The sequence below is a fragment of the Sinocyclocheilus anshuiensis genome, unplaced genomic scaffold, assembly GCF_001515605.1.
Source record: "Sinocyclocheilus anshuiensis isolate Anshui unplaced genomic scaffold, SAMN03320099.WGS_v1.1 scaffold492, whole genome shotgun sequence".
Lineage (NCBI taxonomy): Eukaryota > Metazoa > Chordata > Actinopteri > Cypriniformes > Cyprinidae > Sinocyclocheilus > Sinocyclocheilus anshuiensis.
Genome location: NW_015558605.1, coordinates 1,114,595 through 1,137,511, shown reverse-complemented (window position 1 = coordinate 1,137,511; position 22,917 = coordinate 1,114,595). Strand labels below are relative to the sequence as shown.

At 35.1% G+C, this 22,917-nt stretch overlaps 3 protein-coding genes across 3 annotated transcripts in view; all 3 read left to right on the top strand.

Moving 5' to 3' along the window:
- The window catches only part of LOC107680187 (gastrula zinc finger protein XlCGF57.1-like), a 964,523-nt gene that overhangs the window by 422,285 nt on the left and 519,321 nt on the right, over window positions 1–22,917 (top strand). The gene's annotated exons all lie outside the window — the stretch shown is intronic.
- Window positions 15,847–18,959, top strand: LOC107680205 (GTPase IMAP family member 4). Its single transcript, XM_016476010.1, has 2 exons — window positions 15,847–15,914; window positions 18,358–18,959. The coding sequence occupies exons 1-2, from the start codon at window positions 15,896–15,898 to the stop codon at window positions 18,927–18,929; spliced, it is 591 nt and encodes a 196-aa protein (XP_016331496.1). The 5' UTR covers window positions 15,847–15,895; the 3' UTR covers window positions 18,930–18,959.
- On the top strand, window positions 19,050–20,711 carry LOC107680188 (GTPase IMAP family member 7-like). The gene is made up of 2 exons (XM_016475974.1): window positions 19,050–19,352; window positions 19,453–20,711. The coding sequence occupies exons 1-2, from the start codon at window positions 19,055–19,057 to the stop codon at window positions 20,547–20,549; spliced, it is 1,395 nt and encodes a 464-aa protein (XP_016331460.1). The 5' UTR covers window positions 19,050–19,054; the 3' UTR covers window positions 20,550–20,711.

Here is a 22,917-nt window from a genome sequence, read left to right as displayed (position 1 = left end):
CCAGGGAAGGGTCAGCTGACCCGTAGTGAACTGTGAAAGTTTTCACAGATCAGAATAGTGATGTTAGTGACCCAGGGAAGGGTCAGCTGACCCGTAGTGAACTGTGAAAGTTTTCACAGATCAGAATAGTGATGTTAGTGACCCAGGGAAGGGTCAGCTGACCCGTAGTGAACTGTGAAAGTTTTCACAGATCAGAATAGTGATGTTAGTGACCCAGGGAAGGGTCAGCTGACCCGTAGTGAACTGTGAAAGTTTTCACAGATCAGAATAGTGATGTTAGTGACCCAGGGAAGGGTCAGCTGACCCGTAGTGAACTGTGAAAGTTTTCACAGATCAGAATAGTGATGTTAGTGACCCAGGGAAGGGTCAGCTGACCCGTAGTGAACTGTGAAAGTTTTCACAGATCAGAATAGTGATGTTAGTGACCCAGGGAAGGGTCAGCTGACCTGTATTAAACTGTGAAAGTTTTCACAGATCATAATAGTGCAGTTATGGTCAGATAACGGTTCGGTCAGTAACATCACTGTGAACGTTTTCACAAATCAAAATGTAAATGAATCAGGGAAGGGTTAACTGACCAACATTGCACTGTGAAACTTTTGCAAATCAGAATAGGCCACACGATATAATACGCGATTGTGAAAGTTTTCACAAATCGAGCTCGACCTAAAACAATGTTTTTGTATTCCAGCACAATACAAAAACATGCGTGTTTATTGGTAATAGACGATAAACATGAAGAACGCCTTTCTTTCACATTCCTTACTAGCGGACTTACCAAGGGGTTTACGGACAAGAGCTTTGCTGTGAAAAAAATCACAGATCAAGCTGGTGAATATGACACCGGTTTCATTCCTCTAAGTGTCCAACTTTTGGTGCTATAGGCATTATAAAATTGAGAGTCGCTACGAAAAAAAACTGATTTCATCGGGGGATCCCTTCAGCTCAAGGAGTCCTCTCGAACGCCACCCTCCGCGTGTCGGTAGCCCACCCCTAACTCCCGACCCCCGGGGGCTATCCACGCGCGGTGGTCTCATTCGAAAGAGGGCCTCTAGACGTACACTCGATTTGCGTTCGAGAGGGTTCCTCGGGCTGAAGGGATCCCCCGAATTTGGTGCGGATTTGCCGCGCCGTTACGGAGATATGGCCGTTCAAAGTTTCAATGGTTTTCCATTGACTTAAGCTTTAAAGCGTTTCATCCAGGTCGCCAGTAGCAAACAATGGAGCGCGCTCTGCTGGACAAACTAAGTAATTACACCATTTCAAGCATTTTATCTACATTATATGTTCTGTAAAAAAAAATTTCATATCAGCAGCATATTCGCCGATACCGATATATCGGCAACAGGCTCATATCGGCCGATAATATCGGCAAAACTATATATCAGTCGGGCTCTAGAAATAACTAAATTTCATGATTTTACACAATTGGTTCAGGGCCCTTTCACACGAATTACAACTACTTCTCGAACTTTATTAGATCTTATTTTTACTAATAAACCAGACAGAATTTCAAAGACCTTCAATCTTTTAACTGGATTTTCAGATCACAATTTAATACTTGTTTCTAGGAAGTTGAATAAGAATAGATTTGTATACCATAATACTAATCAGAGTAACCAGAACTATTCATATAGAATACCAAAAAAGAATATGAGTGCTTCTGAAGAAGGAAAAATTGATTGGCAACCACATTTATCTTCTAAAAACCTGGAAATTGCACATAGAATATATATAAAGGAGCTAAAAACGTAAGGGATAAATATACAAAACTAGTTGGAAATAATTATAGAAAGAATAATTTACCATGGATTAATTAACAGGTATGGATGCTTATGAAAAAGTGTGATACTGCTTTAAAAAAAGCTATAAAATCTGGTTTGCAACAGGATAGACTTCTTTTTAATAATTTAAGTAATAAGGTAGTTAAGACATTACGGCAGGCTAAGGCACAATTTTTTGTTAATATTCTAAATGAGGCTAAAGGCAATAGTAAAAGGGTATAGCGAATTATTAATAAATTGATAAAGAAAGACATTAAATCATGTAATAAATATTTATAATTGGATGCTAAAGGAAGTATAATTAATAAACCTGATGAAATTGCAGATGTATTTAATAATTATTTTGTTGATTCAGTCCAAAATTTGAGTAATACATTTGGAATAAGATACAAAAAAAATGAATTCAGTGAATTTAGTACAACCTGCATTTCATTTGACAACAGTTACTGAGTGTACAATTCAGGATATTATAAAAGATTTTAAAAACTCCAATGCCAAAGATATAGATGGTCTAGACTGTAATTTAAAATAAAAAATAATAGTGATTTTTTTTTTTAGTACCAATTACTCATTTTGTGAATTTATCAATTAGACACTCTATATTCCCCAAATTGTTGGAAAACGGGGTTAGTTACCCCAGTTTTTAAGATAGGTGATTCAAATTATAGGCCGATTTCAATTCTGTCAGTAGTGTCTAAAATAGTGGAAAAAAAGTAGTAACTGAGCAAATTGTGAATTTCTTAGATACACAAAATAATTTATTGTGTCCTATGCAATTTGGGTTTCGTAAACAGCATTCGACGGAAACTGCTGTATGTTATTTTATTGAGCAAATTCTGTGAAAATTAGATAAGGGTGGGGTTGTGGGTGCTGTGTTCCTTGATCTATAAAAGGCATTCGATAAACTAAATCACAATATCTTATTATCTAAATTATCACACTTTAGTTTCTCGGAAGATACAATAAAATGGATTGAGTCTTATCTTACATCAAGGAAACAGTGTACCCGGATTAAAACACACATATCTTCTGTAGGAGACTGTTCTACAGGTGTTCCTCAGGGCTCAAGCCTAGGGCCATTACTCTTTAGTTGTACTTGAATGACTTTCCAGATGTTTGTCCTGATGTACATATTCAAATGTACGCAGATGACACTGTGATTTATGTACATCACAAAACAAAAGAACAGGTGGCACAAAAATGATCTATTGCAATGACAAAAATTTTAGATTGGTTTACCCAGTGCTGCTTAACATTAAATGTTCGTAAAAGTGCCTGTATGTATTCTGATTATGTATGTATCTGTTGATTCTGTTATTTCACACTATTTGGGTTAATAGTTGTTAATAATAACATGGGATGATTATAGGTTATGAAGCTTTGAATGAAAAAGAGTTAACACAGGTTGCCATATGGTTATGATCCAAACAGAGACGATCAATTAAACCAGTGTTTCTCAAACTTTTTTTAGTAAGTACCACCTCAGAAAATATTTGGCTCTCCAAATACCACCATAATGATCAAATATATATATATATATATATATATATTTTACCAGTGAATTTCACATTCAGCTTTTGTTAAACATTATATGAGACCTTGGGCCACAAAACCAGTCATAAGGGTCAATTTTCTGAAACTGAGATGTATACATAGTACCACCTCAGAAAATATTTGGCTCTCCAAATACCACCATAATGATCAACATTAAAATACAGTAGCGTAGTAGGCCTAACTATTCAGCTACAGCTCTGCACTGTCACGCTACGGTGGAATGAAGCGCACAAGGAAGATGATGAGCAATGCAAACAGATTTTAATTAATACACAAGAGGATAATTCCAAAACAGACAGACAGAAAACACACATATGGACTTAGTAGACCAGACAACAAACAGTGAACTGAACACAACTTAAATAGGAGGGCTAATGAGGGTAATTAATGACACACACCTGAACCAAATGACAATCAGACATGAAATCAATTTAAGGCCATCACAAACATGGCTAAATGGCATCTGGGGAATGATGAAAACTGGCATTTCATATAGGCTGGGCATGTATCAAATTTATGTCAACTTACCTATCAAAAGCACCATTAGAAGGAGACGACGTACCGTTCACTCTCAAATAGGAATAGGCTACATACATGTGGGCTAACACCAAACGTAATCGTAATTTACTTTCTCCTTGACACTAAAGAAATAAACATTTTAAAACGTAACATTGGTGAAAATATGTACATATGTAAACATAATCCTTCTAATATGTGACCCTGGACCACAAAACCAGTCATAAGGGTCAATTTTCTGAAACTGAGATGTATACATAATCTGGAAGCTGAATAAATAAGCTTTACATTGATGTATGGTTTGTTATGATAGGACAATATTTGGCCAAGATACAACTATTTGAGAAATCTGGAATCTGAAGGTGCAAAAAAATCTAAATACCGAGAAAATCGCCTTAAGTTCTTAGCAATGCAAATTACTAATTAAAAATTAAGTTTTAATATATTTACGGTAGGAAATTTACAAACTATCTTCACAGAACATGATCTTTTACTTAATATCCTAATGATTTTTGGCATAAAAGAAAAATCGATAATTTTGTCCCATACAATGTATTGTTGGCTATTGCTACAAATATACCCCAGAGACTTAAGACTGCTTTTGTGCTCCAGGGCCACATATGTCATTCATAAATTATTATATAAGTTACAAGTTAAGATTGATGTGCTTTAGAATCAGTAAAATGTGCTTAGAAAAAAATTATGTTTCAGCAAGGACTCATCTGAACGCCTCTGATTAGCCATTGCATTCGTAATCTCAACATAATCGCTTTTGATTGGTTATAATGTGGTTATAAATAGGCTAATATCACTTGTTATTACACACAGGGCAACAACATTTTCTTTGTCTGTCCAACTAGCTTACACAATCAGTCAGTAAAATGTGATTTTTTTTATTTTATTTTGTTTACAAACGTAACATTTCTTGTCTCTTGTATTTTTGTTTTATTTATGTATTCTCTATGTCTGCTTTCCATTTTCTTCTGTTGCCATGGTTATTGTTTCATTTGACTACACACAGCTGTTCCTTGTTTGCTCAGTATTAGGCATGTTCATTTCAGCTATTTCTCCTAACCGACGACCGACGGTCGTTAACTGATTATTAACCGTTAACCGACAAGATTATTTTAAATTAGAATTAAATGAAATTAGAAAGGATAAGTGTCGGTGACCCATTAAAATACTAACATTTGTTTACCGGGGATTAATTTTACATGCGCAAAACGCAGCAAACAACAGAACATAAGGATTCACGTGGTCATCATATCACATCACGCACCTGCAGCGCTTAAATAATAAATTAAGAAAGCGAAAGAAAAAACTGTGCAACAAGTAGCCTAGTATGTATTTTCTGTTGGGGATTTGTCATGCCGCGCCGCATCCAGTGTAGACCATAGATATGTATATATATATATATATATCTATGGTGTAGACAGCATCACTGATTATAATGAGTTCTATAGTATTTTGTCACGCCGTGCCACTCGCGTCTGGTGTAGACACGGTCTAACATTATTTGTTTTGGTGATTTCAAATGTCAACATTGTCTACCAGAAATCACTTATCCCACCTTTAAATAATAAATGAAGAAAACGAAAGAAAAACTGTGCAACAGGTAGCCTATATGCAGAGTTTCGGTTAATTTTTTTGCTGCGCGAAAGGAAACCAGACGGGCATCCTATTTTTCTTTTTTTTCTTTCTTTACAAAAGCACAAAGATTTGTTTTTATTGTGAATGTACACATAAAGGCAAACCATTTACGAAATTTATTATCTTTATGACTAAAAGGAGTAGTTGCTTCCATTGTTGGAAGGAAAAAACTCAAGTGATTGCGCCGGCGCCGCATGCGCGCACACAGTTAAGCATTGCTACCTTGACAATAATGCAACCTTTTCATTATCATAATAAAATACAGTCAGTCAAACATATGGAAAAAAACACTAAAAATCACACTAGTAAAATCTGTGCCGTTAAGCGTTATCACCGTACCGCCGTGATGTTATGCAAAACATTTTGTTTTACGTGGATATTGGAACACGAGTGAAGTACATAATAAATAATATTTTGTCATTCAAATACATCGCGAATACGGAAGCATTTTTGATTTTGTGTCGAATGAGAGACCCAACGTTGGTTTCAGTTTCGTTTTAACCTAAATTAATTCGTTTTGGCTTGTCGTTTATATAGCTATAGCTTCTTATATTTTTAATTCCTGTTCTTTTCTAAATACTGTTAATTGAAAGGATTTGTTGTGGAGTGAGGGGAATTAAATGTTATGTTTACAGTGTTTATTATAATGTTTGTAAACATGTCACGTCGGCATTAGGCCTATTTCTGAATGAAATAATTAAATGCGACTTGTGGTTATTTTTTCTCTAAAAAAAACGCCATTTTTATAGGCGTATTTTAACTATGCAGCAAACCTTTTTAAATATTTTGATAAATTACTGAAAAAAATAAATAAATAAATAAATGACTTTTTAAACCATTTAACTGATTGTATTAATTGGTCAAAATTCTTACGGTGGGTTAACCTGGGTTAACCGGTTAAAATGAGCATCCCTACTCAGTATATAATACCTTCTTTAGTTCATTGTGTAGTATTGTTTGCATAATGTTTGCATAACTTCTGCTGCATTTTAGTTTTATTTTAAATGTCACGTTATTAATAGGAATCAGATGGGCTTACAGCAAGCACTTTGTATGCATATACGAAAAATTTTTCTTTTTCTGCATTAAAAAAACATAAATAGGTACTTTTAAAGGTTAAACTTTACTGTAAGGTTATATTTGTTAATCTTATGAGCAATACTTCAATAGCATTCATTCATCTCAGTTATGTTAATTTCAACATTAAGTACCACTTAAAGTATTTACAAATCTAACTCTCAGATTATAGTTAGCTCATAGTTTATATATTGTAGTCTATACATTGTTAATACATAAGTCTATATACAAATTGTGAGTTCTTCATTCATTGTCACTGCAACAAAATAATTATTGTTTAACTAGCTCATACACTAGTTAGTGTTTTTATGCTTTAACAGATTATTAACCATATAAATAATGTACAGTATTACTCCCTTTAAGTCACTGAAAATTGAAAAATGTCATTACTTAATTGTTGGGTTTCCATGTTTTATGGGGGCTTTGCATCATTTCTTTTTTTACAATATACAATATTACAATATTCAAACTGTATATTGCATCTCCTAACCCTAAACCTAATTGATATATTTTAAAAATGTGATCTCATCATTATTTACATTATTGACAAAATTAGACCATTATTTATTTTTAATTGGTAATTTATTAATTACAGTCACAATGAAGAACTAATTTCTTAACTTTTCTCATGTATCCACGAAGAGGTTGCGTGCATGTGACACATCCTTGTTTGTTAAACAAATCAGATGTTCAGACATGTTTATCAATGCTACTGAAAGTTTATCTCTTTCATGAGAGCTGCATCCTGCTTCTATGCAAAACTAATATGCTTTTACTATTTTTATATCTCCCATGTTCGAACATAACACTTTGTTTGAAACTTTGTATTAGCAGTTGTTTTCCTCCTTTGTAAGTCACTTGGGATAAAAGTGTCTGTTAAATTAATACATTTAAATGCACATTTCTGAAAGCACTACACATACAGAATGGAAATGTGTTCCATACTCGCCGATTGGATTTGGTTGGGAGGGACTTAATTATTCACTAAATAGAGCAGTATTTCACCATTATTCAGCCAAACTGGACTCCAGGTGTGTACAAATATTTATACTTATGTCTCTTTCTTTCTTTCTTGAAATTATTTAACCGTGCATAATATTCCTCCTAAACACATATATAAATACATTGGTTGTTTATGTGCAAATACTGCTGTACTGTTTTACAAGTACATAAAAATTTATTTTACTTTTTTTTTTTTTTTTTTGGTCAGCAGATAACAGTTGAGATCTTCTGTGAGGTTCAATCCAGCAGCTGTTACAGATTCCAGGTGGGCTGAATTTACATGAACAGTTTTTACATTAGAGTAAAATTACTCGCATTTTGAAAGGTGAAGGTTTTAGGTGATTTAAGTTTTTAGGTGATTTTTGGAATGTTAATAACATTAAAAAAATGGATGGAAGGACTCCAAATACAGTATGTGGACTGTCAACTTTTATATTATAATTTAAATACAAATGTGTAAGAGAGAGTATTGTCATTTTCAGTTGTGAATTTTTGCATTACTGTAGCACAAAATAATAATTTTTAATGTTTAAATGTTGCATTGGTACATTTTATTTATAGCATATAAAATATCACAAATACATGACAGATTTCAGTAAGCACTACACAAGCAAAAAAGACATTTATATTTTTCCCATGTTCAGTTAAGAGTAAGATTTTAAATCTAAAATGATTTACACACAGCTAACACATTTTTTTTTCTAATAACATTTTCCAAACATTTTATTTTGGTTGTTGGAATGTTAAAATGTCCAGTTCTCTTAATGTTAGAGGAACTTATTTTAGATTAATCACATTCCTTAAAATTTATTTTTTATTAACAATAAAAAACTACTATGGAGACTGTTATGGTGACATACCATCAAACTAAAAGCCATTTTTAAGCAATAAAGTTAGTGATTCTTATATTTATGTATAAATATTTATGTTTGGGACTATATGCATGTACATACATTGCATACCCAGACACTATGTCCTTGGTTCACACACTAAAAAATAAATAAATAAATACTGTTCAGTGAACTTAATTAAATTAAGGAAATATTTTCCATGCAATTTGTTCAGGTCCATACAACAAGATCAAAACAAATTCAACTAGAAGCTAAAGTTCGTAAACAAACTTTGATGTTGGCTTGACAAAGACAGCCTGGGCAGCCTTGGGGCAAAACAGCCAGAGTACTTGTGTGTCCGGCGTTCTTGAGCTGCCCCACTGCAAAAAAAACTATAACAGTTATAGTTTTCATAGTATTTTTCTATGGACCCTTGCTATTTTCTATTCTAATAAAAAAGCCTATTAGGCTATGACAACAGCTTGGACAGAGTTGGCTAGCTGGATGCGAAATATTCTATAAGTATTGAGGAGATTAGAGTTTTTGCACACTTATTATATTGGGCTTTCTTAAACTTAATGAAAATAAAATGAATTTATGCGCAATTTATTACTACAAGTCAATTTCTTTAATTATTTTCAGTCTTTGAACTGAGATCTTGAAGGATTTGCTATCCTGTGGCTCCCTCGTGTGGACAACATTAGTATTATGGCCTTCATCTCTGAATCACAATATAAATGGCCAATATTTTTGAATAATTACAAATGTTTAATGATTACTTTACTGATAATATACCCACATTAAACTTGCTGATTCGGTACTCACTTATTCAGTATCTTATTTCATGCTTTAAGAGTTGAATTTTCAACTTAGATTTTTAAGCAGTAATGATTGATTATTATGTCAGTTGTTAAATGGTTATTATATATAATATAAACAATACAACGACTAAAAAATTACAAAAGTTTTTGTTTGCATAATATTTTCTATAGACCCTTGTTATTTTGTATTGTAATGAAGTAGCTTTTTATGACAACAAAAATTGTCATTGGCAAAAATTAAACACTAATTTCATATATATTGTTTTTCAATAGTTCAAGCACTTTTAAGTACATTTTCATAAATATGACTGTTTACAAGGTTTTTTTTTTTAGGATTTAAATTTCAAAAAGTGAAAGTCAAGTGCATTTTAAGCAGCTTGTATACAAACTGGTAATATTTGTTATAGACTGCTGTAATTTTCTATTCTAACAAACAAATTTATTATGATAATAGATACTAGTTAAATTGAGCAATAATCAAATTGCAAACAATAGCATAAAAGAGCAGGTTTTAGGTTTGTAGGTGTTTAGATGCAGAAATGGAAAAATCAAATGTAAAATAACATTGCATAGTTTTCATTAAATATAGATTGATTCTTGTTAGAGCAATAAATAAATAAATAAATGCCAAGACAAATGATTTTGTAGTTTTTATGGATTAAAATTGAAGACAGATGGTAAATGTGGTCAATCAATGTTCAAATCCAATATAATAATCATAATGATCCACATCCGATTTATTTCTCAACAGTGTATGTTCACTTGAGACATAAACGACTGATTATATTCACCAAGCTATCATATATTTTGAAATAATCTTGAATGTGTTTATCCATTCAGCGCCGACAGCAGCAAGCCGCGATGCGTTGCTCTGCAGTTAAACACAAAATGTCTCACAAGCACTCATTTTACCTCTTTAATATGTTCTTCTACTTTTATCGTGTTCAATCGCTGGAGTGTTTTAATTTACAAGGCTTTAAAACACGTGCAAATGATGTAGTTTCTTGTATGTAGTTGTCCGTGAGCCGAGAGCAGCTGCCGCGATTGCGACATGCATGTCAGTAAAACATATAAAATATCTCACATGCACTAAATTTAGCTGTTTAATATGTTCTTCTACTTTTATTTTGTTCAATCGCTGGAGTGTTTTAATTTAAAAAGCTTTAAAACACATGCAAATGATCACTTCACTCGTGATCAGAGAAGCCCGAAGCCAGGCTTTCAGTTACACATAAAACAGCTCACAAACAATTTAGCTCTTGTTGTGTTCTAATGGGTGGATTGTATACAATCACTTGAATATTTTAATTTTAAAGGCTTTAAAACATGTGTAAATGCTGTAGTTTTGTGAGCACGTATGGAGTGCACTTGCTGATCGGTGCGGTCACAGATCTATCATCTTTCACACTGCTCTCTGGCCAGACAGTCATTATTAATGAGCCCTGACCTGGTAATGATCAGATATGTTGGTTTAGCTTGTCAGTATGAATGTAATCTATGTATTTATTTGTATTTTTAACCGATCTGAAAGTGAAACTAAGTGAGAGGAGTTATCTGGCTCCTCCCTCTAGTGGAGTGGAATTGTCCTCTAGAGGGGGCACTTTTTCTCAACCAATGTAAGTCTATGGGAACTTTTTCATTTTTATTAATTATTTATAGGAAAACTATAAGTCTGATCAGTCTGAAACGATATAGCAACAAACTAGACTTTAGGGCCCAGGTCTCTGCCAAGTTTGGGGCTTGTGGCATTAAAGCCCTGGGACGAATTAGAGTTGGAAAATTTAGTCTCAGAAGAATAATAACAAGAAGTTTAAATAGCATAATATGTTGACTTTGTCAAGCCAACATAATAAGTTTAAACAGCATAACAATGTGTTGGCTTGATAATAATAATAACTAGAAGCTAAAGTTCGTAAACAAACTTTAAATGTTGACTTGACAAAGCAGCATGGGCCTTGGGGCAAAAGAGCCAGATTACTTGTGTGTTCGGTGTTCTTGAGTTGCCCCACTGCAAAAAAAAAAAAAAAAGGCTATGACAACAGCTTGGACAGAGTTGGCTATCCACAAATTTTTCTTTAACAGCTTTACAAAGTTGTCTTAATTTTTAGCTGTTTTAGGTAAAGCCAATTCAATACCAAAATGTTCACTTGCCTGCGCAGCGTAACATAAATGGGGAGGCCATGCACAAAGTAAGTTAACTCAGAATAAACATTTATTAAAGTAATTTATACTAAAGATAAACCCAAAAAAAGGAAGAGAAAAGAAAACAACAAAAGACTAAATATTAAAGAAGGCTCAAAATCTGGTGCTGGAGAGAAGTCAAGCTCAAACGAGGCACACCACGCTGGAGGACAGAGATCCTTTAATTAGTCTACTCATCATAGTAACCCACCGCACCTGCCGCTTGTCCCCACCCTGCAAACAGACAAGACACATACACAAAGCAAAACCATAACCTAGAACGCCAGCTAGAGGCGAACAGATCCCGTTTAGGGAACAGGTGCTACCCCGGGTCGTAACATATGTAGAAAATTAGCTCAAGAGGGAAATGTAATTAATCACAATTAATTGTAATTATTTACATACAATTATTTATATCAGCAGCCAGTAGTAACTGTAGCAGAATTAAATTGCCATCAACTAATCGGTTCGTCCAGTGAACATTCAGTGTAAGTTCATATCAACTCTAAGAAATATTTTCGTGGCCACAGAAAATATCTTTCCTACAGTATTAATGCATTAGAGCATGTAGCTGGATCAGAATCGTAAAGGGATATTATTCACAAGCAGGACCAGAAACTCATGTAATTCGTGCACAAAAGTTTTATTAACTAAATGCTAACAAACATAACTAATCTAAACAAACAAACAAACATACAATCACTCATACATGGGGAAAGGGCAAATGAGACTTAATGGATGAAAACCAGAGAATGAAGCTATGAAAAGAGTCAGTTAACCACCTGAGTAAAACCATCAGCGCCGTTTATAACGGGGTCTATAGCTTATACTAAACCTCGGTTTTGTTTAGTTAAATGTACGATACTTGCATTGCCTTGGTCGTTGACGAGTGTCCGGATGCAGTCAATAATGTAAAGCGCAATTAGTATGTTGTCAGAGGGCATCATTTTGATATCTGATGGTTCTGTTTAATTGTGTTCTAAGCAATAAAAGTAGTTTGACAAAAGTGTAAAAAAAATTTGAGATAAGCTACAAGTAAGCAATATGGTATGAGAGGCCGTGCTGTATTGTAAATAAGTCATGGCTAAAGGGCGTTGTTAGGCACAATGCGATGCGGAGGTTTAACTTTATTTTCAAGGTATAACTTTATTTTCAGTCACATAATTCAGGGTTTTTAGGTTTTACAAATAGATTCCTTACTTTAAAATCCAGTAAAAGAGTGAGTACGCATGGTCTAGAGCAGTGGTTCTCAACCTTTTTTTTTCAGTGGGCCGCACTATGTCCAAGTTCAAGTCTCACGGGCCGCATATTTACATATGACGTCACAAATGCAAACTAGCCACATATTAAGGTATCTAAATGATTACAATTAGATTTATTATTATTATTAGAAAGTATAATTCTACTTACCATTAATGGGACACCTGATGTTGTCGGGAGCAGACCAATTTGGTGAAATTCGGCTCAAAAGGAGTAACAGCACAATGAAGTTGCAGTTTGTAAGACGCGCACGGAAACGTGACTTGATGCACGTCATTGCAGAAAATGTGTGTTCGCAAATGTATGTCGATCCAAACATGGAAAGCACTTTTGAACTTAATCTTAGGTTTTGTCCAGAAATTCTCAAAGAAGAGGAAAAATTGCATGTTAATATCTTCCTTTTTTATTATTAAGGCAAATATATAATACACAACAAAACAGACTAAACAGCACTCACCTAAGCAGCAGTGACAGTAACAGTTTTTCTCTTATCTGAAAGATTTAGGCTACTTCCTTAAGTAGTGTGCGCTGTTACTCAAAAAAATGATTTCTATTTCTTTTGAAAAGATTATATTATATTCTTTATTCTTTAATATCCGGAAAATGCACAAACACATATTTTCGAAAAAGAGTAAGTTTTAACAAGAATAGAAACAAATATTGTTATTTGATCAAGAACCTCATAATTATGTTTTGTTATATATTATGGGAAAGTATAATAAATTTATACAGATAATGTACAAGTGTTTTCTTAATCAGAGCAACAATGGCATCATCCACTCGTCACCACCGACGGAACAGCATGGATGATGAACCTCAAGATATGCTGTAAGAGAGTTCTTATGCATTATACTCACTTTATTCAGTGGACCAGATTCATTGGTTGTTTAAACAAAAATTTGAATATTTTATTATGTAGTATAAAGAATCAAAATAAACTAATGAAACTCAGTTTTATCAACATATAATAAGTACCATATATGCTAATAATTACCATTCATAAAAAAATATATTACAAATGGTACAATATAGAATAATAAATTCTTAATTTTTATATTCTCTTTAGATCTGATGTTATTCGTCTCGACGAGGAATTCATTGCACTCTATGAGAGACATTACCATGAACTCCAGAAGAACATAAAGTCACTGAGTCATCTCATGAATACATTTGAAAAAGAATTCAGACAGTATACTGAAGTCGCTAGAGATGGAGGAATAGTGGGAATAGCTGGAGGAGTCGCCACCATTGCAGGATTAGCTTTAGCTCCATTTACTCTGGGGGCTTCTGTTGCTGTGGCAGGCATAGGGTCAGCTGTGGCCTTAGGTGGTGGAGTTTGTAATGGAGTCTTAAACTTCATGAAAATGCACGATCAGAAGAAATTCATACAAAATGCCAAAAACGGACTTGAAGAATTTCAGAACAAAATCACCCCTATGACTGACATTCTGAATGTCATTTGTAAACATTTTAATGAAATACTGACACACCTTAATAAACCAAAGGATGATATCAGTGGTTTATTTAAATATGCTGCCGGTGCCAGTGAAATATTACGCATCTTACGGATAGATGACATTGGTGAAGTGGCTGCACAGGCGTCTAAAACTGTGCGTCTGACTACAACCCTTACAGGAGTTTTTGCTGGCATTAGCCTTGTGCTCGACATTCTCTCGGTTATCGAAGACAACAAGACACTCGATGACATGGACAAACTAGCAGGAAATCACCAAATAAGTGAAAGTGAGATGGCGTCAAAAGCCGGGAAATTCATTGTTGAAATGAGGAAAGTCATTAATCAGCAACAGGACATCTTGGATGAACTTAAGAAAACAAAAGACAACCTTGCAAGAAGACGGGATCTAATTAAAGACAAAATTGCAAGAAGACGGGATCTAATTAGGGCCCAAGCACTGTGTAACAAGGACCCTGTTGAAATTCCTGTGTCTATTAGGGACCGAGTGTCTATTAGGGCCCAAGTGTCTATTAGGGACCGAGTACCTCTTGGAATTGCTCTGTTTCTTCTTCTTCTTCTTCTTCTGCAAAATTATAAACATTTTTGAGGGCCTAAACATGTTTGAAAACTCATGAAACTTTGCACACACACCAGAAGTTTTTACATCTGATATAGGTTTCAGAAGTGGTGTGTGCCCCTCCCACTACAAAACCATTTTCCAAGTTTCCTACGCCCCATGAGGCCTTGCGTCAAAGTGTCTTCCAGTTCGAAGTAAACAAGCTTCGGAGTGTCGGAGTTTCTCCGCGTCTGGAGAATGGAGAGTGTCAGCGCCGCGGATCATTTCATATAGTTACCAGCTAACATAAACATTAAAGACTTGTAAAACCCTTTCCATTACATTGACTCTCGCACTACACAAACTGTTGCATATCATCCCGGACTACATATCCCATCATCCATTGTACTGATTGCACACAGCACTGATTGCACACAGCTGTATCCAATAACACATTCACTATATATCACTCAATCTGACTCCTATCAAACGGCTGAGTATTGTATGCGCTTATCGCCAGCAGTGATAGCTACTTTACAGAGCCCTCGTTAGTTTCCCAGTCCTAGCCTAGTCTTGCCCTGTCTGTTTTCTTGGTTTCTGATCTTTGCCTGTTTTCCTGAATTTATCCCTCTAGTCTCACCCTTTTGATTCTGTTCGCCGATCGTTGACCTACGCTAGCCCTAGGATTATTCTTGTGTCTTGCCCGCCATATACCTGTTTGCCACCGTTCGACCCTGCCTGTGTTTCTGACCTCCTCTCTGCTTTAATAAAGCTTGCACATGGATCCGCACGTCTCACGTCTTGTCAGCCCCGTAACAATGAGCAACAAAGCAGAAATATGCAATGCAAAAGACTATGCACGCATTACCATGGTAAACATAGTAAATACGACTGCCTGAAAAAAAACAGACAAGTGATGTATTTATTTATTTACATATTTTATCTGTCAATAAGTCTCCTCTCTTTATACCTGATGTTCAAGTAACTCAATTCAGAAACTAACTGGTTAACTTCTTGGATAAGAGACTGGGCATTACATGCAAAAACAGTACTGTATGTGCTCGTAAGTGTGTAATATATACAGCCAGTGGGTGGTGTCCTGATTTATTGAGTGTGAGACAGTTTATACACTTTCAGTTACTCTCATTAAGTTCATACTGTCAGACCGAGAGACATAACGAGAGACTCTGAGAGGCAAAACAAACATCATGGCATCAGGATATAAAGGTTAGTCTAAATTAAATAACCTAATATGACACTCACATACTACAATAAAGTACTGAGAATTAAATGATATGCTGTGCTTTTTGTTTCTGGTAGTGAACACAAACTTTTACTTACTCAATATCCTTTGAATTAAGTAACCAAGCCTGTTCGCAGCTCACAATGCTTTTCATCTCACACAATGGTCTCTATCCACATCTCTTTTCTTGTCTGTCAACTAACATGAAAGGTAAAGCACATCTGAACTGAACACTGTGAATCTGTCACATAATTTACCATCTTACATGTTCCTCACTACCAGATCATCACCAATATATCAATTCAGTACTGAGACAGTTGTATTATTATTTTGAAGGTAAATGTGGTCCGACATTATTGATATTTCATGATAATAAAGTTTGTATAGTAAAGATTGCATAATATATGATCACTATTACATTAAACAATCAAAACATTAGTCTATATATCAGTTTATTTTGTGAGGTTCAGCTGATTATTATGTAATATTATGGTGGTGGGAATGAAAGTCATACCACTTTCTGTGGAAAATTAATTGACATAAGAGGATAAAAAATGCATATACAAGTGGTTCCCAATGTTGTCCTGAAGCAACCCTAGGAGTGCATATTTTAGATTTCTTATTGGACACACCCAACTCTAGTAAATCAGCTGATGGGTTACTTCAACTGATTTAAATAACGATGTTAAATAATAATGAAGAAGAAATACTATGTACTGCACTGCCATATGCACATAAATGTGTGCAATTTAAGAATGTGCACAATGGCTATATCTGGTCCCCCAGATATTTATTTAGTAAAATATAATTATGACAAATCTGATTAAGCTCACGCAGTTAGGAAACGGTACATTTCGTAAATTATTTAGTCATTCATGTGACTAAAGTCTGTTTTTAGGCTGACAAAATGTAAATGCCTCTGTCATGCATGTAGCTAGCATTAAGAATAAGTGCCGGTGAGGAAATTTTCCCACTGATTAATTAACATATGACAACACCAGTGTTATCTAAATACACTCGCACATTTAACAAGAAATTATATTTGTTGATTGTCAGCATTTGTAGCTCTTATTTTGATCATTAATGTTTGATATTTACATCTTCCCCCTATCTTTTAACCAAAATATTATTAAAGGGGTAATATGATTCGATTCGAACACTCTTTGGAGTGTTACAAGCTCTTGGTGCATAAAGAAGATCTGTAAAGTTGCAAAGACTAAAGTCTCAAATCCAAAGAGATATTCTTTATAAAAGTTAAAGAGTCAGCCACGCCTACCTAAACCGGCTCTCGATATCCGCTTCGTCATGCCTGGAGCTGATCCGTGCTGGTTGCTGAGGAAATACATCACCTTCGTGCTGTGGATCGGCTTTCACCGTGGACGAAGTGGAGTCCAGCCCGGGGTCGTCACATGTGGTTGCCGCAAGCCTCCTTCGTCGAATCCGCCGGCCGCGCCGTTATCAAGCCCGCCGCCTCCGCTCACTCAGCCCTTCGGCCGTTCCTCACTCTAGCCCCCGGACTTTTTATATTTGATATTTTTTATATTTAAAGCAAGTTTTTTGGGCAGTGTAGAGTAGGGCTTGTTGTTTGTCATTTCTCCGATCACAAATGCTGACATGGTTTTATAATTACACGGCGCGATGCAACGCAACGCGTAAAAAGACAGTATAAGTCATTATAATCCGTAATTATGTCCCCACTGGATGCAACGAATGCCTCGTTTGTAATGGGTTTTAATGTTTTTGAATCATCGCTCCGGCCGGACAGGGTATCATCACAATGTGTTAAGGGGCGTAACATTTCCGTCACACGCTTGAGGTATTCGACCAATCACAACGCACTGGATAGCTGGCCAATCACAGCACACCTCGCTTTTTCAGACCGATGAGCTTTGTAAAAATCGACGCGCTTCAGAAAGGCAATGTACAGTATGTGGAAAATAATGTGTTTTTTGAACCTTGAACCGCATAAACACATTTCATTACACCAAATACACAAAATAATGTTCTATTTAGCAACATCATATGACCCCTTTAATATGTGCCCCACCTTATAGAAAACCAATTGTAATGAACTTTGAATTGCCATGGATGTTTTTTCTCATTTTTTTCCCCCTTGCATTGGTATGGTGATTATGAGTATATTATGAATGTGTAATACAGATTATAGTACTTTTGTGAAATGAAATATAAGTTGTTGTTTTTTAATACCATAAACGTAAATCCCATAAAAATAAGTAACTACTGTAAAATAAGTAACTACTGTATTTTTTTTTACAGTAAAGCACCAGGAACCACAGATAATGTTTTTTTTTTTTTGCCATAAATGCATAAACCATAATAGGTTGCTATCGTATTTTTACGGTAAAATACTGGCAGCAACAGTTGCCCTTTTTTTTTACCATAAATTTCACAGGTTTTTTCTTACAGTGCAGGATCTGAGGATTGTTTTATTGGGAGTCTCTGGAGCTGGAAAGAGTCCAACAGCAAATGCAATACTGGGGCGAGATGCATTTAAAGAGAGCAGAACCAGAGAGAGTGAGATACAGAGAGGAAGAGTAAGGCGCAGAAACATCTCCATCATCGACACTCCAGGATTCTTCAACACTCAGCTGACTGATGAAGAGCTGCAGAAACAGATGATGAAAAGTCTTTCTCTCGCTGATCCTGGTCCTCACATGTTCCTGCTTGTCATCAACCTGGAAACCTTCAGAGAGGACGAGAGAAACATTGTAGAAAAGATTCAGGAGATCTTTGGAGCTCAAGCCTTGAATTTGACCATGGTGCTGTTTACTAGAAGAGAACTAATGTCAAACAGAGAATGGATGGACATTAAGTTTAGTAGAAAGTTTCAGAACCTAATCAGTCACGGCAGAGGACAATATCATGTGATCAACAGTAAAAGTGAGATTAATGAAACTCACATCACCAATCTTCTAGAGAAAATTGATGAAATCATCAAGCAAAATGATGAAAAATATTATAAAATGAGATTCACTTAAAGTCTACAATAAAGATTAGAAATGAAAATAAAAAACAACAGGAAGAAAATGAAAAGGACAGAAAAAAAGAGCAAGGGGAACAGATAAAACAAGAGCAAATAAAAATAGCCTGGGAAACAATTAAAATGCACAGTGTCAAGGATAAGAACACAAGAAACGTTGAAAAGAAAAGTTTCCTTTCTAATGTGACAAAAAGTGAAATAAATGAATTACATGAAGACAGATTTAGAGTTCAACAGGAAAACAAGAATGATGAAGAGGAGTTGATCAAACAATCAGTAAAATCACTGAGAAGCTCATTCGAAAATATGGGAGAAAAAAATACAGTCCAGAAACCGAACAAATGCTGGAAAACAAGCGGAAGAGGAAAATGGGACCAAAAGAAACAACAGACAGAGACAGAACAACATCGAACCCAAGCCGGTGAGAACAGTTTTAATACACTTTTCTTTCATTTAATGACACATCTCTTGAAAATTGAATGAAACTTAATTTATTTTTCTGATCTAAAACGTAGTTTTAGAGTCCATACAGAACAGACGCACAAAATCTGGCGACTGCAGAGATCTCAGGATCTTAATGGTGGGTAAAACTGGAGCTGGAAAGAGTGCGACAGGAAACAGCATCCTGAGACAAAAAACATTTAAAGAAGAATTATCTACTGAATCTGTGACTAAGAAATGCCAACAGCATCAGCAGACAGTAGATGATAGAAACATCTCAGTGATCGACACTCCAGGACTGTTTGATACATCAATCAGTGAAGAACAACTGAAGAAAGAGATTGAGAAGTGTGTGGAGATGTCTGTTCCTGGTCCTCATGCGTTTCTTCTGGTCCTCAGACTGGACGTGAGATTCACAGATGAGGAGAAAAACACCGTGAAATGGATTCAGGAAAACTTTGGAGAAGAAGCTGCACGTCACACCATCATTCTGTTCACTAGAGGAGATCAATTAGATAAACCTATAAAGCAGTTTCTGGCAGAAAATAAGCAGATTAATGAGCTAGTTAGTCAGTGTAAAGGCAGGTATCATGTGTTCGATAATACAGATGGAAACAATCAATCACAGGTCACTGAACTGCTGGAGAAGATGGACAGAATGGTGATGGAGAATGGAGGAGAGCATTATACAAATGAGATGTACAGAGAAACTCAGAGAAAAATCTGTGAAGAAGGAAAGAGTTGGAGCGAGGAAGAAGAGAGAAAGAAGGTGGAAGAGGAAGAAAATATAAGGGAGGATGAAAGAAACAGGCTATTGAACATGGCTAAAGATGTGGCCTTAGTGGGGACAGGTGTGGTAGTGGGTGCAGGAGCAGCAGTTGCTGGAGGTGCAGTACTGGCCTCAACTAGTGGACCGACACTATGTGCAGCTGTAATCTCAGGAGCTGCAGTGGCTGGAAATGTGGTACTGGCCTCTACTGCTGGTGGAATGACACTAACTGAAGCTTTAATGACAGGAGCAGCAGTTGCTGGAGGTGCAGTACTGAAATCTTTTACTGGTGGGGCATCACTAACTGAAGCTTTAATTGCAGGAGGAGCAGCAGCTATGTCAAGAATTCAAGTTACAGTTACAGATCCCAAGAAGCTGAAGGAAATGCCGCAAACGATACATAAGTAGTTACAATTACTGAAGGAGTGCTACTTGGAGTCAGAGTCTCAGAGCATAATTTGAGCAGTAGTTTTATTATACTACTTCACATATGTGAAGTGAAGATCGCATATCACTAGCAAGAATTCAAACATATAGTTGGATGGACACACACACACACACACACACACACACACAAAGAAAAAACATCACTTGTATATTTAAGCATTCTTGATCACTGGAGAGTCAGTTCAAATCGTCATCAGCTGCGCTCAAGGATCTTCCCTTAATGGTGTTGAGGTTTGGCTATTTAATAAATTAATAGCAAATAATAATAAAGCAAAAAGCTCTGTTAATTTACGTGAAATGTATGGTTTATTTAAAATGCAGTAAAATACATATAAAACTATTGAGACAGATGGAGAATTTATACACGTGTCAGGTTCTTTGACGAGTGACAGCTTTTAATGATTTTTAAGGGAGTTTGTAAATGTGATACTGATTTAATACAAAAGTTCAATAGACAAGAAGTTAATATTAAGTGACTTACGTTTTCTGACTATAACACTATTGTCTGATTGCTTCTATTGTCCTCATTTGTAAGTCGCTTTGGATAAAAGTGTCTGCTAAATGACTAAATAAATAAATATTCATAATATACATTTATATATTCAGAATTGTATATAATTATTTCCTGTTTGGCACCTCATAATAATAATACATACATTTATGTATGTAAATACGCTGCCGTCAGAACTGAGGTGTTTAGCCTCAAAATGTTCACAACGCCTCAGTTCTGATGGCCGCACGGAGCACGATCATCCCTTCCTCTTTATTACTAGTTTTAATGTGAAATAAACATGAATTAACAACTCATGCCTCGTAATTGCTCAATCAGTGTTTCACTCACGGAAAGATGCGATTAAAACAGCTTGTAAACAAAATGTCACATAGCATTTCATTTACCTCAGACAAGTCATCAGTGTCCACAGCTCGTCAGTTCGCCAGAAAAATTAAGACTAGAGAAGAGCATTTCGTGAAATATTAGACTATATACTCATTATATTTTACTTTACCTGTTAGTGATATCTTAATTATTTAATATAGGCTATATTTAAATAAATATTTTATGAAACAAGTTATGACAGCCACTGTGTAAATGATTAGCTATATTTCAACAACAAATATAAATTGTATAATTTAGAAGTTAATTTAAAACTGCAATGACTGCAATTTACATGTTTGCATACAATTTTTTTATTTGAGTGTTGATTATTATAGTTAAAAATAAATAGTAATTACATTTAAATTTGGGCTCTGTTGTTAATTGTGACCTTTTAGTTGGCTTAATGTAAAAGTGCTCCCTATAGTTTGGAGCAGAGGTAGATTTTTATCAAATGTTTTTTAATTTTATTTTATGAGGTAGATTTAAAGAACATTTAAATTCTAATTGAATTTATTTAAAGAAAGAGCCATTTGTTCAGTAAAACATTGTTTAATTCAAAAATATATATGTTTAGTATTTTTTCCTTATGCTGTACCAAAACCATACCGAACCATGATGTCAAAACCGAGGTACACACCGAACCATCATGTTTGTGTCCCGTTACACCCCTTATGTATATATATATATATATATATATATAAACATTAATTCGATTAATTAATTAAGGTGAAAAATAACGCGTTAAAATTATTAATGCATTTAACACACTTTCCCCGCAGTTCAGACACACTCTCTCTGTTTAAATCTAGATTAAAGACACATCTCTTTGGTCAAGCATTTAAATAATGCATCTCATAATCTTACTGCAGTTATATCTGATAAAATGCACATTATTATTCTTCAGTTTCGGTTAACAACTTCAATTTTGCTTGGTTGGAACAGCAGCTACGCAGCACCAGGTCACTGAAACCGAACATTTTTGAAAAACGCCTGCCACAGTGAAGATTTTCAAAAACTCCGGTTTCAGTGTTATCGTGTAGACAAGAGTTTTTGGCTTGTGACGTCGGAGCCTGCTCTGTTATCTCCGCCTACTGGAAACTTTTTAAGGCTTCTGATTGGCCAACATGGCTTTACGGTTGATATTAAATCGACACCTGTTAGTTTGGCATGGTCTTGACAGTGCATCATAGCATGCGTTTGCGTTTTCATGTGGACAGAGATTTTTTTTTAATCGGAAGAAGGAAAAACTGTTTATAAAAATACCCGTGTACGTGTGGACATGGCCTCAGCCTGGATCTAGAACACCTCAGAAGAGATGATGCCAACCCCTCAGATGATGCCAACCCTGAAACAATATACAGAACTACCAAATTTTGCTATAAGTTTGATTGCATCATATAATAATTGCTGTTAATAGTGTTCATCGTCTGTTTGATTACGTCTTTAATTGCC